The 14150-nt window shown below is 56.0% G+C and overlaps 1 protein-coding gene across 1 annotated transcript in view; it reads right to left on the bottom strand.

Annotated features, from left to right (window-relative positions):
- Positions 1-14150, bottom strand: part of ZSWIM8 (zinc finger SWIM-type containing 8) — a 55098-nt gene that overhangs the window by 7626 nt on the left and 33322 nt on the right. Inside the window, exons 10-19 of the mRNA XM_060236658.1 lie at positions 11000-11999; positions 10662-10793; positions 7107-7286; positions 6557-6740; positions 5389-5487; positions 5034-5158; positions 4163-4397; positions 3293-3445; positions 1532-1754; positions 924-1213 (exon numbers count right to left, since the gene is read on the bottom strand). Coding sequence (XP_060092641.1) covers positions 924-1213; positions 1532-1754; positions 3293-3445; positions 4163-4397; positions 5034-5158; positions 5389-5487; positions 6557-6740; positions 7107-7286; positions 10662-10793; positions 11000-11999 — 2621 coding nt within the window. The remainder of the gene's footprint in view (positions 1-923; positions 1214-1531; positions 1755-3292; positions 3446-4162; positions 4398-5033; positions 5159-5388; positions 5488-6556; positions 6741-7106; positions 7287-10661; positions 10794-10999; positions 12000-14150) is intronic.

Here is a 14150-nt window from a genome sequence, read left to right as displayed (position 1 = left end):
CCCCCAGGCTCCTCTCCTGCTGGGCCATTCAAGGTGGATAGCCCGATTTCCAATTCATCTCCCCCACCCCCAATTCAGGTCTTTGTTGGATTAAGTTTCAACCAGCTCTGCTGTAACTATCCAGCCATGGCTTAAGAACATAAGAGAAGCCATGTTGGATCAGGCCAATGGCCCCTCCAGTCCAACACTTTGTCATGCAGTGGCCAAAAAACCCAGGTGCCATCAGGAGGTCCATCAGTGGGGCCAGGACACCAGAAGCCCTCCCACTGTGCCCCCCCAGCACCAAGAAGACAGAACATCACTGCCCCAGACAGAGTTCCAACAATACACTGTGCCCACAGGGGTGGCCAATGGTAGCTCTCCAGATGTTTTTTGCCTACAACTCCCATCAGCCCCAGCCATTGGCCATGCTGGCTGGGGCTGATGGGAGTTGTAAGCAAAAAACATCTGGAGAGCTACTGTTGGCCACGCCTGCACTGTGGCTAAGAGCCACTGATGGACTCTGCTCCATGTGCTTATCCAATCCCCTCTTAAAGCTGGCTATGCTTGCAGCTGTCACCAGCTCCTGGGCTTCCAGTGCCTTGGTCAGATTCTCTGGGGTGGGGTCCATCTATAGATAGAGCTGGGTGTCATCTGCATAGTGCTGACATGCCAACCCAACCCCCTGAACTAGCTGGGTGAGGGGGCACATGTGAAAATTGACATGGCAGGAGCTGGGACCTGCTGGCCACGTGATCCCTCCCTTTTGGTCCTCCAAGCCCACACTGCCGAAAGCTCTCCCCACCGGTCATCCTCACAAGGCAATATGGATTCCACCAGCCACCTGCAGCCAGGAGTTCCTGACGCTCTGCAGCTGAAGTAGGCAGGAAGAGATGGCCATGACCCACTGGACCGAGCTCCCAAGCACAGCCTCCGGTTCTCACCCGTGATCCAAGAGACGTGGGAGGAGTACGTCCGTGAGAGCCAGTTGGGGGAGACAAAGTTGTGCAGGCCCAGGGCATAGAGGCCGATCTCAAAGGCGCAGAGGTGAAGGTTGCGGTGAGGCCCCTGGTGGCCCCCGCTGGAGGACGGGTGGGTAAAGATGGAGGTGCTGCTGTTGCCCCCCGCCTTGATGAGGACCGACTTGGCCAGCTCGAAGTAGAAGTGGGCGGCGGCTTCGGAGGGTTGGTTGGGGACGTGGGGGGCGTGGCTCTCGGGCCTCCTGCCCTTGTATCTGGAAGGGACGAGAGAGAGACAGTCAGGCCGAGACAGGAGAGGGCCTGGAACTTCCACTCTCACGCTCCATGCCAGATTTAGACAGAGACACAGAGCAACAGAAGGTCCCACGGCTGAGCATCTGCCTCAGCTCCAGAAGAGTGGGAGTTTCTCCAGGGGGGGGGCAGTTTGCTCTCTGCCACATGGGCACTTGATTGCTGCCTCAGGAAGGTGTTCTTGGCCAAATTTGCGGATCAACAAAGCTGAGAAAATAAAGAAGAGCCAGGGGGCAGCTACGCAGGGGGCAGCTTCAGAAGAGGAGAGGCAGCTGTTCTACCTGCCGACTTCCACCGTCTTGGCGCGGGCTCCCCCGCTGGCTCTCCGGCTGCCGCTGGAGGAGGACGAGCCCAGGGAGTCGCTGGAAGAGCTGCTGATGCTGTCGCTGTCCTGCCCTCGCCCCCAGGAGGTGGCCGCCCATCCCCCACGCAGGGGCCGCCGGCTGAGGGTCGGGGAGCTGTCCGAGGTGGTTTCGGGGGCGCTGCTGTCAATGCTGGCCATGCCTGGAACAGAGGAGGCCTCAGAATCAATGCCACCCACTGGGAGCTTCACACTCCCCGCTTCTTTAGAAGCATTTTCTCCTGAATCACACTCCAACTGCCCCCCTTCAACAAGCAGGCCACAAACTGGGCGGCCCCTGCTTTTGCTCGTATACCTTTTCTCCTCATGGTTCACAGCCTCAAATGGTGGCGTACACAGAGAAAAACACACCAGTTCAGGAACCAGTTTCCCCATAGCATGGGGCACTGCTGCAACAAGGTGGCTGTTATGCAGCTAGAAGGTTTGGGGAAGCAAAGAGCCAAAGATCACCAAGTCTCAGCCCAGCTAACGGAGGATCTGCCACCCGCCCTCCTCCCCCCAGCCTCAGGGTGGTTAGGGGGAAGAGCAGGTGGGGCTTCTAGTCAATGGATGTAGGCCAGGGAGGAAGCCAACCACATCTTTGTGCTGAGGGAGGCCACAAAACCCTCTTCCAAGGTTTATTTTCCTTCTAGTCACCCTCACTATGTTTGGTGGCCAGAAACTGGCTCTCTCTGGCTCTCTGTGCTGCTCAAACAAGGCTCTCGAGGGTCACAAAAGTGACTCCTCCCCTCATTGCTTTGAAACACACACACAAAACCAGGCACTGTGTTCCACTTCCTCCTACGAGATAAAGAACACCACCAAAGCTCTGTCCTGAGCAACCTGCAGCCCTTGAGGGTGGGAATCCTGTCATGGATGTATGAGCACCAGTGTGGTGTAAGAGCTGTTAAGGGCAGAGAGCCGGGAGGTTTGATTCCCCCCTCCTCCTCCACATGCAGCCAGCTGGGTGTCCTTGGCCCAGTCCCAGTTCTCTCAGAACTCTCTCAGCCTCACCTGCCTCACCTGGTGCCTGCTATGGGGAGGGAAGGGGAGGTGACTGCAAGCCACTAGAGGAAAGCAGAGTATAAAAACCAATTCTTCTTCCTCTTCTTCTAGTGAGCTGTGAGTGGGTTTCTCTTGCACTTAAACTCATACACAACAGATGGGATTTCCCCTTCTGGTCAGAGGCTGCAAATGCCCAAGAAGCCAGACAGCCTGAGCATCCAAAGGGGTCCATTTCTAACTAGTCACTGCCAAGGGAATGGCTGGGCTCTCCCACAAAATGCGACCCCAGGTGACAGTGAGCCCAGAGTGGCTGAGCCAAGGGATTCTTCAGTTCATTTTTAGCTCAGACATTCAACCCCCCTAAAAAACAGATGAGCCTGACAAAAAAAATTCCACACACTTTCTCAGCAGCTCAGCTGCTTGCCTCCAGGCCTCTCTAGCACTGGGGGGGGGAGGGAAGGAGGGACTGAGAACTACTGATTCTCAGCAGGATCAAGGAGGGCAGGGGAGAGGAGGAGAGTGAGTCTGCCCCCCCAAAGCCTCACTGCTGCTACTGGCAGGCTGCATGAGGTTCAGAAGAAACTCAAATCAGCCTCCTGAGCCAGAGCTGGTGGTGCAAAAGCCTCTGGCCAAGTCCCACACAATGAACCGCAGAGATCGGTCAACCAGGCAGGCCAGGACACCTGCGGGTACGTACCGGTGTGTTTCTTCTTCTGCCTGACAGGGGAGCCCCAGCATCGGCCGTTGTAGCCCCCGCGGTTCCCCAGGGCCAGGCGGCTGGGGACTTTCCCTTCTTGCTTCAAGACGCTGGCCTCCACCAGGGGGTCGCAAGGGGACCTCTGAGGGGTCTCTGCAGAATTTAAAGGGAGAGGCAAGTTAAAGGGAACTGGGAAAGTGGAGGGATTGCAAAGCTGAACAGCCAGTCCCCCCCCCCCCACTCCTGGGTCCCCCAACAAAAGAGCGATCCTGGGTAGGGCACAGCTGCCACCCCACAGACAAAAGGAACAAAAACTTTTTGCACCTGCTAGAATTCTCTCTGGATCCTTGTCAGCAAGTGACCAAGTCATAGAAATATTTTTTAGCCTGAGCTGGTGACCTAGAAGGCCTTCTGAGGCCAGCAGACAAAGGACAGGGCAGGAGGGTCTGGGCCGTGGTGTGGAGCAGATCAGCAGGACGAGGCAGGTTCGTTCTGGATAAGGTGAGCTTGCAAACCTTCCCCTCGTAACTGCTGGGGAAGGGGCGTTTAGTCTGGCCAGAATGAGCACTCTTGGGGAAGTCAACAGACAGGCAGAAAAGGAAAGAGATTTTCGAGGGGCACAACTGGACTTGTAAAGGAAGGAAGCTGTGGAGGCCCAAACAGGAAGCATCACAAAGATTCTGGCGCTATTTTCATAAATGGAGGACAACAGAGAAGTGGCCAACACAGGCTCCCTGGGGCAAGGAGGATTCAAGCCACTGGTTGCTGTTTGTGTGGACCCACCCATGACACTGTAACAAGGGGAGGGGGGGAGAGAAGTTCAGGATCTGGTGAGGCTGAAGGGAAGACCCCTGGGAGAGGAGGCTGTACCTTGGGTGCTCTTCTCCAGGAAGGCTTCCGAGGGGCTGCTCTGGACGGCAGGGGCTACCCCTGCCTGCTGCGCCACAGGCGTCCCCGGGAGATGCTGGATGGGCGCAGCTGATTGGCTGGCATGCTTGGAAGGAGATTTCTGATTGGCCACCATCGGCTTGCTGGAGGAGTAGAAGGAGCTGAGGGTCTGAGGCTTGTGCGTTTGGCTCTCTCTGTCAAGCAGCTTGTCCAAGATCTTTGGGGCAAGAGAAACGGGGAGGGGGGGAATCAGCCTCTTGCATGGGGAGTGCCCAGAGGACAAAGGAAGATGGGAAAGCAGCAGCAGAGGGAGAGACACAGCTACAATCAAAAGATACCTCACAGGAAAGAGAATGTCAATCAAGACATTGCTGCAAAGCACAATGAAGGCAGTCTCTTCCCCTCTTCCTAAAAGGCAGATTTTTGACATCCCTGAAGGCCACCTGCCCCTCAGCCCACGATGAACACAGAGCCCACAGCTTCCACGTCATCCTTGATGCGGGCCTCACAAGCCCTCCACTGGTCCCCACCTCCCCAGTGGCTCCCCTTGCAAAGAAGGGAGTGTTCAGCTGGGGGCAGGGGAATTGCAGGCCTGCCACTCAAGGAGTATCTGCCAATACCAGGCAGCCTGGGAAACGGGACTTCCCGCCCCTTCTGGCTCAGTTCCTGAGGCATCCTCACAAACAAGGGGCAGAGGGTAGCTCCCCCACGGATATCTCACTGCTATGAACTCTCAGAAGAAAGTCTGTCTTTTCCCAAAGAAACCTGGTTCTAAACAGCTAGTTAAAGAAAGGGGGGGAGGTGAGAGGTCACCAGATGGGATCCAGCTTTAAGCTCTCTGAAGGAGACTTGCCTTCTTCAGCTTTGACTGGTCGTCCTTGTAGGTGATCATGAGGGCCACGGCCAGCTCGCCTTTCTCCCTCCGGGTGCCTTCGCACAGCAGGGGGTGCTCCGCTTCGCTCACGGTGGTCTTCATACCTGCGAGGCAGAGGGAAGGAATGCCAGTCCACACACCCAGGCAGGCAGGCAGGGCAGAGGCTGGGGGGGGGGGGGTCAGGACTGGGAATGAACTTAAGGCCATCCAGACAGCGGGAGGGACAGCGGCAGCATTCAAGGGGGATAGAAGAGTGAGGCCAGCCCCACTGCACAGCCAGGCAGTCTGAGCAGGTGGCCTGGGCCGTACCAGGAGAGAGGAACGGAGCACTTACCGAGAGCCGCCACAGCTGCCTCGAAGCCCAGCTCCTCGTCTCCAGGCATCTCGTTGTTCCAGTTGCAGCTTGGGGGCCTGGCTCCTGAGGGGGAAACCACTGGGGAGGAGAGAGACCCACCTCAGTCTTGTCCACCTGAGCTGGCAGAGGCTCCCCAGGGCCTTCCCCGTCCCCTCCTGCCAGGTCCTTCTGGGGACTGAGCCCTGGACCAAGCAGCTGCTGTGGCTCTGAGGAGCCATGAGCAAGAATCACCTCAGTGAGCAGAATACTTCTGTGGCCTTCCAAGAAGGCATTCAAAGTTCCCCTCGCTAAACTGCATTACATGGCCCTGGAGCAAGATCTCCCAGTGACTTGCAAACAGGCCCTGCCTCCAGGTCAGCCATTCTGTGCTGCCACCAGTGGGGACAAAGAATCCCCCGCTCTGGCAAAAACCGACCAGAAGCAACCAAGGCTAGTTCTAGGATTTGCTGGAAACTGGTTTTACCGAAGGGGTTCCTAGAGCTGCCCTTTGTCACTTCTGGTCAAAATGTCCAGGAAGTAGATGGGCCAGGATTTTTAAAAAGAAAATTCCCAGACACAGTGCCCCCTCCCCCCAATCTTCCTGCCAGTTGTCAGACACTGCCTGGCAATCTGTCCCCTTCTCAGAATTCCAGTCATGCCCACAGGAGCCCTGATTTCTGCAGGTGACTCTGCCTTCCATCCTTCCGAGGTGGGTAAAATGAGCACCCAGCTTACTGAGGGGAAAGCGTAGAGGACTGGGGAAGGCAAAGGCAAACCACCCCGTAAAAAAAGTCTGCTGTTAAAACGTTGTGATGTGACGTCACCCCAGAGTCGGAAAGCACAGGGGGACTTTACCCTTCTTGTCCCTGCTAAAAACAGTGAGGCAGCAGGTTCCAGGTCTGCACAGCTCTCCCCCACCTGATCGTTTGGTCTCTCGAGGCTACAGGATCACAGCAGCCTGCACTGGCCGTGCAGGACCTCACCCCTCACCTCTGCTGGGACCTCTCCCTTCTCCCCCATGCAGGCGCTTGGAGGGGCTTTGCTGGCGTCTGCTGCCCCCCCCCCCAAATGTAGCCAGAGAAGCCCATTTATCTCCCAGGTTTTGCCTGGGCCCACTTCCTCCCCCACAGGTGGGTACTGGGGAGTGTCCCCTCGGGGAGGGGGTTACCTGGGGTGCACAGGACGTCGAAGATGAAGCTGGCAAGCATGAGGGGCAGGACGGGGCGGTAGTCACAGAGGGTGCCCTCCCTCAGCTCCTCGGCCCTCCCCCGGATGATGTTCATCTCAGTGGCGCCCAGCGGGATCTTCTTCAGCAGGGCCACAATCTCCGACTCCTGGTAGGCCAGCTTGACCTGGGGGAGGGACAGGCCAGAGGGATGGGCCTCCCAGGCCACTTGGGGGAGAAATTATGGAGAAATTCCTTCTCCTCCAGGCTTCTGCACAGCACCGGCCCTCTCCTCCACCCAGCCCAGCCCCACTGCTTCAGGGCCGCCTCTGCCAAGTAGGTGAAGCCCCCACCAGCACAGTCTCAGCCTGAGGAGGACCCCCCCTGGAGCAGCTGCACAGCTGGAGGAATGTGCCCCCCCCGACAAGCCCCTGGAACAACAGCTGCCCTCATGAGCCCCAGGCGAGGTCCATGCGGGGGCTGCTGGGGTCTCAGAGGGCTGGAGCTCTGGTCGGAAGACGGGAGCCCCCCACCCGAAGGCCATCCTGCCTACCTCCAGCGCCTTGGTCGAGGCTGGTGGCCTCTGCAGCTCCAGAGCAAACATGCCGATCTGGAAAGCCAGGGCGTGGTACTCCTGCCGCTCGCTGAGCACCGTCAGCAGGAAGGCGGCTTTCGATAAGGTGTTGGTCGCCACCCACGTCTGCTTGCTGGTAGACACCTTGTTCTTCTTCCCCTGCCAGAGGGAGGGACAGGAGCTTGAGGGAAACTGCCCACAGCCCCCAACATCGTGCCTTTCCTGGGGCCCACCAAGCACTTTGACAAACTGCCCGGGGCCCAGTTGAGCTTCTGACTGGCTGTGCAGATTGGCAGCTGCCGCAAGCGCAGCACGAGCATCTTCCCTAACTCACGAAAGGTAAGTTGTGGCAGCCATTTTGTGGCTGTACCCACAGGCTCAAAAAGGCTGTGGACCCTACCTCATAAAACCCCAACACAAGAAAAGCCCCCCCCCCAAATCATCAAGACCCCTCTCTGTATCTTTTAGCGCTACCTCAGTTTCAACTGCTTCCACTCGCTTTACATCCCAGATTGCACTGTGCTCAGCCCAAACTGCAGGATAAGAAATTCCAGGCAATACAAGCTGTACTAGCTCAGCCCCATTGGCAGGGCACACCTCTGAGAAACACTCCTCCCATACCCCCCACTCCCCACACTGCAGTAATACGGTCCAGGGGCCTGGTGTCAAGGTCTTAAGAACTTGCATGCCCTCGATTCAACTCTCACTTGCACTATTTCTCATCTACCCACCTAGCATGCTGGGGCACCTTCAAAGTTTTTTGTTATTTGTCTGCCTAAGCCAAGCCAACAGAGAGCTCATTTCAAAGGACCTGACTGTCAAGCATGGTAAAACTCAATGGTGATCTATGGTTTTAGGGCCCTTCATAAAGCTGGTCTGTAAAACATCATGGAGGGTTGGTGTAGCATGGCTCTCCCCTCCCCTTCTTGCTTTATTGTTTTGTGTAGCGGAATAGTGAAAAACGAAACTAGCCGTGAGATGAGAAGAAGTGACACCTTCCCATACATTCCTACGTGGGAGTGTAGGCCATCTGGGAAAGCAAGGGCAAGATACTGATAATGTAGTGGGAATGTAGACTTTTATGATAGTTTATGCGCTGGCTGGCATTCTTTGCCCCCTCCTGTAAGAACCCTTTGAAGCGTATCTTAAAAGAAGTGTATCAATGTATTGTTGGCATCACTCTCAAGGTCCTGTACCAGGAGAGCAGCTCAATTTAGCAATAAATGTAGTTTTGTATCCACTTGACTCATTCTTTTGAAAATCGCATGCTTGACACTGACTTCAAAGGACTCTAACCACAGTGAGAGAGGGAGGGGGACAGCCCAGCAGGCCAGGCAGGGGAACCGTCTTCACCCACAGGGCACCCAGAGGGGAAGCCAGCCCACCTGAGTTCTGGGCCCCCCCCCCTTTCGTCTTTCTGCCTTGGATACCCATTTCAGACCAAAGAAATGAACCCTGGGAAAGCTGCCCAGCAGCAGTTTCAATACCCCGCCTCCCACTCTTGCCTCCAGGCCAGGACAGCTTCGGCCCCATCAAGAACCAAGTCTCTCTCTCTTGGCTTTCCAGGGGATGAATTAATCCTGCAAGCAGACCAGCTGCTCTTGCCCATGGGGATGCAGTCTTAACCGACTGGTGGGAAGCTCTGGTACCACCAAGCGAGCAGCAGCTCATTGGAGGGGGGGGGGGGGGTTAAGCACAATTTTCATTCACTTGCTCTAAATGCAGAACTCCCATCTGAGTGAGCTGTTTCCATTAAATCTCTGATAAGACAGCTTTTTGGGGAACTGCATGGTTGGCCTGGTGTCCTCCACAGTGCCGGAGCTGAGGAGGGGACAACCCCAGAAGAGCTTTCTTGAGGGCCTCTCGAGGTTCCCTGTGGTCCTGCCCAGCACAGCCGATACTGAGAAGGAAAGTGGCACCAATGGCAGGGAAATCTAAGGCCAGTCCTAGCAAGTACCTAGTTCTTTCCTAGCTGTAGATAAAGAATCTGAATTAAGAATGGGCCACTCCTTTTGACAACAGTCCCTCTCATTTCTATTTTTTTTTCAAACTTCTTGCGCACTGATCTGAAAATTAACGATCCCAGGGGAAGTCTGGCCAGGACCAACATCTCCAGAACACAGCTCGTGCACAAAATCAGGGGGAGGGGAAATAAGTAAGGCATAAAGAGGAATCCCCACATTTTGTCTCTCCCCCCCGGAGGCTTTTCTTAGCAAAGGCACCAATGAAGTTCCGCAGGGCCTGTAAGACCGAATTATTTAAACTTGCTTTTAACGGTTGAAGGGAGGTGGCTATTACTCCACAGCACTGACAATCCCACTGGATTTTATACTGAAACAAGAACATCAGAGAGATTACAAATGTACATCTTGGTTTAGGATTGCAAATTGTATGAGTGATTTTATTATGCATCCTGTTTTTAACATTCATGTGGTTTAATTTGTTGTTGTTAGCGGCCCTGAGCCCATTAGGGGAGGGAGGGAGGGACAGACATTTGATAAAATAAATAAGAGGCACAGACAGATGCAGGAGAGGGCAGGAAGTGGCAGAGTTCCCTTGACTGCACAAGGCAGCATGAACGGCAGTCCCAAGGCACACAAAAAGCAGGGGTGTGCAGAGCCCTTGGCCTGTCTACTCAGCCTGGCGCTCCGGCCTGCAAAGCCCTGACTAACTTGATCTCATCCGATCTCAGAAGCTAAGCAGGGTTCGTATTCGGATGGGAGCCCTTCAAGGGTCGTGACACAGAGGCAGACAATGGCAACCTCTGAAGCATCTCTTGCCTTAAAAACAAGTCTAACACGCCACCTAGTGGTGCACAGCACTAAAAGAGCTAGCACTTCCGGCTGCCAGACAACCTTAGGATCTCCTGGCTATACTACACACACAGTGCCCTATGACAAGTAATTCCTCAGGCTGGCAGCCGCTCTCCAGGGTCTCAGGCTGAACAGCCTTTCCCATCGCCCGCTGCCTGGTCCTTCTCCCTGGAGGCGCCACTGGGGATGGAGCCTGGGACTTCCTGCATGCCCAGCAGATGCTCTGCCACGTTGTCACGGCCCCACCCACCAGGGCTGATCTAAGCACCACAGAAACAGGCTCTGAGGGAAATCTAACACAGCTTTCAATCCAGCTTTTGAAGAAAAAGCTCACACAGAGCTCTGATTTGCTGAGATCCTCCTGCATACCCACAGTTCGGCTCTGGGGAGCATCGCCAGGAAAAGGGCTGTCTGGAATGCAGGGGAGGGGGAATCTCCTGGGATTCTGCATCAGTTGTGCCCAACTCAGCATCCCCAGTTTCTCAGATTTCTTTCTTTTTTTAATGAACAAGTTTCCAAACCTCCAATCTCAAACATTACTCTAGGCAAATATGCACTATCTGGGACACATCAATGATGCCATTTCTTAAAGGAGTTGTTTTCAAGGCGGCTGGGGAGGCCTGCGGGGCAGAGCAGCCATGTTTCTGATCTCTGTTCAGGTGTGCAGAGCGAGGAGGCAGCTGCTGCTTGGAAACCTCTCCTGCCCCCCACCCCCACAGACCTTGGTTGGGGGTTGCTCCACCTTGAGGTCAGGTGGGTTGGCCAACAAGTCCTTGGCGAACTCCACAGTCAGGCGGCAGGCTTCGTTGCTGTAGCCGTGGGCATAAAGCGCTTCTGCGCAGGCAAAGAGGATCTAGAAGGGGAGGGGCACAAACAAGCCAATGAGGGGGCGCCTGGTCTTCTGGGCCTTCATGCCATCAACAGGAGGTGGGTTTTCCACCCTCCCCTGAAGCCAGGCGTTTGCAGGGGCCACGCACGTCCCAATCAGGACACGCTGCCGTGTAACCGCTTCCCTCATCTCCCTGCCCCCTCCCCACGCCCCAAGAGCCTGGTGCTCACCTCCATGCGGTTCTCCTGCTCCAGGGGCTTGATCCCGGCAAAGACGTCCTGCTCTTCCTCCGCCCCTCCCTCGGCCTTCTCCTCCTCTTCCTTGGCAACCTCCTGGGGGTTCAGATAGTACACCTGATAGCCATCCTCGTCCTCTTCTCCGCCAGCCGCACCAGTCTCCCCCACTTCTTTCGCTTTCAGACTCACCCCACCGCCACTCTCCTCGGGGCAAGGGAAGTCGTCATCTCCGCTGCCCGCTTCCCCCCCGGGGTCCTTGGGGGTCTTCTTGGCAGACGGGCTGCTCCGGAGGGTCGGCTCGGCCGCTTCCGAGAAGTAGACGCCCCCGTCCTCCTCAAAAGTTTCCCGGTAGCTCCGGCTCAAGGGGCTCTCGGGGAAGCTGAAGGTGTTGCTGGCCTCCGCCCCCAGGGCCAGGCTGCTGTCGTCCAGCGTCATCTCGGCCAGGTCCGGCTCCAGAGAGCTGTCCTCACTGCTCATGCGGCGCTTCCCGCTGTGCTTGCTGGCCAAACTCTTCCCCGCCGGGAGTTTCCCCTTGGTGGCCGGCTTGTAGGCAGTCTTGTCCCCTTCGGCCGAGAGCCGCCTCAGGACCCGCTGTGGGCCTTCGGGGACCACCTTCCGCTTCCCGATGATCTCCTTGGGGCGCACCGCCGGCTCCTGGGAAGTGGGGCGGGACCTGTCCCCTAGATGCAGGCACGTCCCGCCGCCGGCCTCTTGCCCGGGCCCTCTCCCTGCCTCGCAGAGGGCTTCCGTGCACTGGGGCCGACAGCTCCGCTGCTGGATGGCTTTCACCCAGCAAAAAGAGTTCTTCTTGTCGGCACTGCTATACGTGATGCCAGGGATGGGATAGGCCTCCTCCCAGTTGAAGTAGCAGGCCTCCACGGCTGGCTTGAAGCCTTGGAACAGCTTCTCCAGGGATTTCTTGTGCTGCCCCCTTTTGACATTGTCGATGACCTTCAGCTGCCACAGCCGGAGCTGCGCACACATGTCCCTTCGCCTGGAATCGCACGAGAGGAGGGAAAGACGGGGGAAGGCAAAGGTGAGCACAGAGGCAATGCTTACTATTCACAAGCTCCTTCATCTCTTGTTCTCCTATAATAATAATAATGTATTTTATTTATATCCTGCCCTCCCCGCCGAAGCAGGCTCAAAGCGGGATAAAATCCTAACAAATTAACCTTAACTTTAAGCAATGATGCTGCACACTAAACTCAGATCTCTTAATATCTTGAGTGAAGAAGAAGAAGAAGACTGCAGATTTATACCCCGGCCCTTCTCTCTGAATCAGAGACTCAGAGCGGTTCACAATCTCCTGTATCTTCTCCCCCCACAACAGACACCCTTTGAGGTGGGTGGGGCTGAGAGGGCTCTCACAGCAGCTGCCCTTTCAAGGACAACTCCTACAAGAACTATGGCTGACCCAAGGCCATTCCAGCAGCCGCAAGTGGAAGAGTGGGGAATAAAACCAAGTTCTCTCAGATAAGAGTCCGCACACTTAACCACTATACCAAACTGGCTCAAGAACTCCAGCTGGTTGCGTTTCTCACCTACCAATCTAAACTTTTTATCTCGGTAGCCAGAGCTCCAGGGAGCAAATTCCTCCTCTCCTCTCAGACTAATGCATAGGGCCCTTAGCCAAAAGGCCACCATCCAGGCGGGGGGGGGGGGGGCAAAAGCACTTCCATCATCTCCAGGGTTTGCGTGAGCACCTCAAGGATAGGCAGGGGCAGAAGGTATAGAAGAAATAAGCAGGAATCCATTTCCCCCTCCCCCACTGTTTCCTCTTTCCCTTTCCTGAAAGCCCCCACAGCCTCTCCCCTCTGGTGAAGGAAATGGCTCCTTTGGAGGCCGGAATGCATGGCGGTGATACCTTTCTGAGGTCCCTCCCCTCCCTCAAGCCCCACCTCCCCAAATCTCCCAGTATTTCTGAACCCAGAGTTGGCACCCTATCTCCTGCCCACTCAACAGCCAGCCTCCTTTATCTGCCCCCCCCCCCAGCAGCCCCTACCTAGGAAAACCGTAGCTCAAGTTTTGTGGCGCCACCCCTGGGCCAGGCCCACTTGCATGGCACGGAACCCACAAGGACTGGCTGGGTGGCAAATCACTTTCCCTTCTCTCCTCCACCTTCCCCCGGCAACCCTCCCGTCCCCTTCCCTGTCCCCTTCTCAGTCAGTCACCATCTATCCTGCCTTCTGGTGTAGTGGTTAAGTGCACAGACTCTTATCTGGGAGAAATGGATTTGATTCCCCTTCCACTTGCAGCTGCTGAAACGGCCTTGGGTCAGCCATGTCACTCGTAGGAGTTATCCTTGAAAGGGCAGCTTCTGGGAGAGCTCTCTCAACTCCACCCACCTCACAGGGAGAGGCTGTGGGGGAGGAAGGTAAAGGAGATTGTGAGCCACTCCGAGACTCTGATTCCGGGTGGAGGGTGGAATATAAATCCAGTGTCTTCCTCATCATCTACTCCCCTTCTTCAGCTATGTTTCTGGCTTACTTCATACACACCCCACCTCTCTCCATCGTGGGGACCAGAGCAGCTGACATTATCCTCCTCTCTGCCTGTTTATCCCCAGATCAGCCCTGTGCTGTTGGACGGTGTTGGCTTTGAGTGGTCCAAAATCACCCAGTGAACTTCCCCAGCAAGGTGGGGGTTCCAGTCTGGATTTTCCAGGCCTTACTCTGAAGTTCTCACCCCTACCCCACCCCAGCTGCCCCAGGGTGGCTGCCTGAAGAGCGAAGAGGCTGTGAACTGCCTCTGTCGTGGGGTGCATAACTTTCAATTCTACTAGACAAAGCAAGCATTACATAGAACAGATCAATAACGGCAAGGGATCTTGACAGTAGCCAGGCCTAGTCCAGTCCTGCAAGTCAGGTGGCATCCAGTCACTCAGAGGCTGCTTCCAGGCCCAGGGCTGCCAACCTCCAGGTGGGACCTGGAAATCTCCCACAATGACAACTGAGCTCCAGAGGTCAGAGATCTGCCCTAGAGGCAGGAGGTAGCTCCCCCTCTCCCTTCCCCAAACCCTGCCCCCCTCAGACGCTCAAAAAACCTCCAGGAATTTCCCAGCCTGGAGGTGGTAACCCTCGGACTTGCCCCCACCCCGAAAGGAGTCTCCCTCAAAGGCAGAAACAGGCCTGGAAAAAACCTT

This window comes from Heteronotia binoei, chromosome 4 (assembly GCF_032191835.1).
Source record: "Heteronotia binoei isolate CCM8104 ecotype False Entrance Well chromosome 4, APGP_CSIRO_Hbin_v1, whole genome shotgun sequence".
In the NCBI taxonomy this organism is placed as follows: Eukaryota; Metazoa; Chordata; class Lepidosauria; order Squamata; family Gekkonidae; genus Heteronotia; species Heteronotia binoei.
This window is presented reverse-complemented; position numbering and strand designations above follow the sequence as displayed.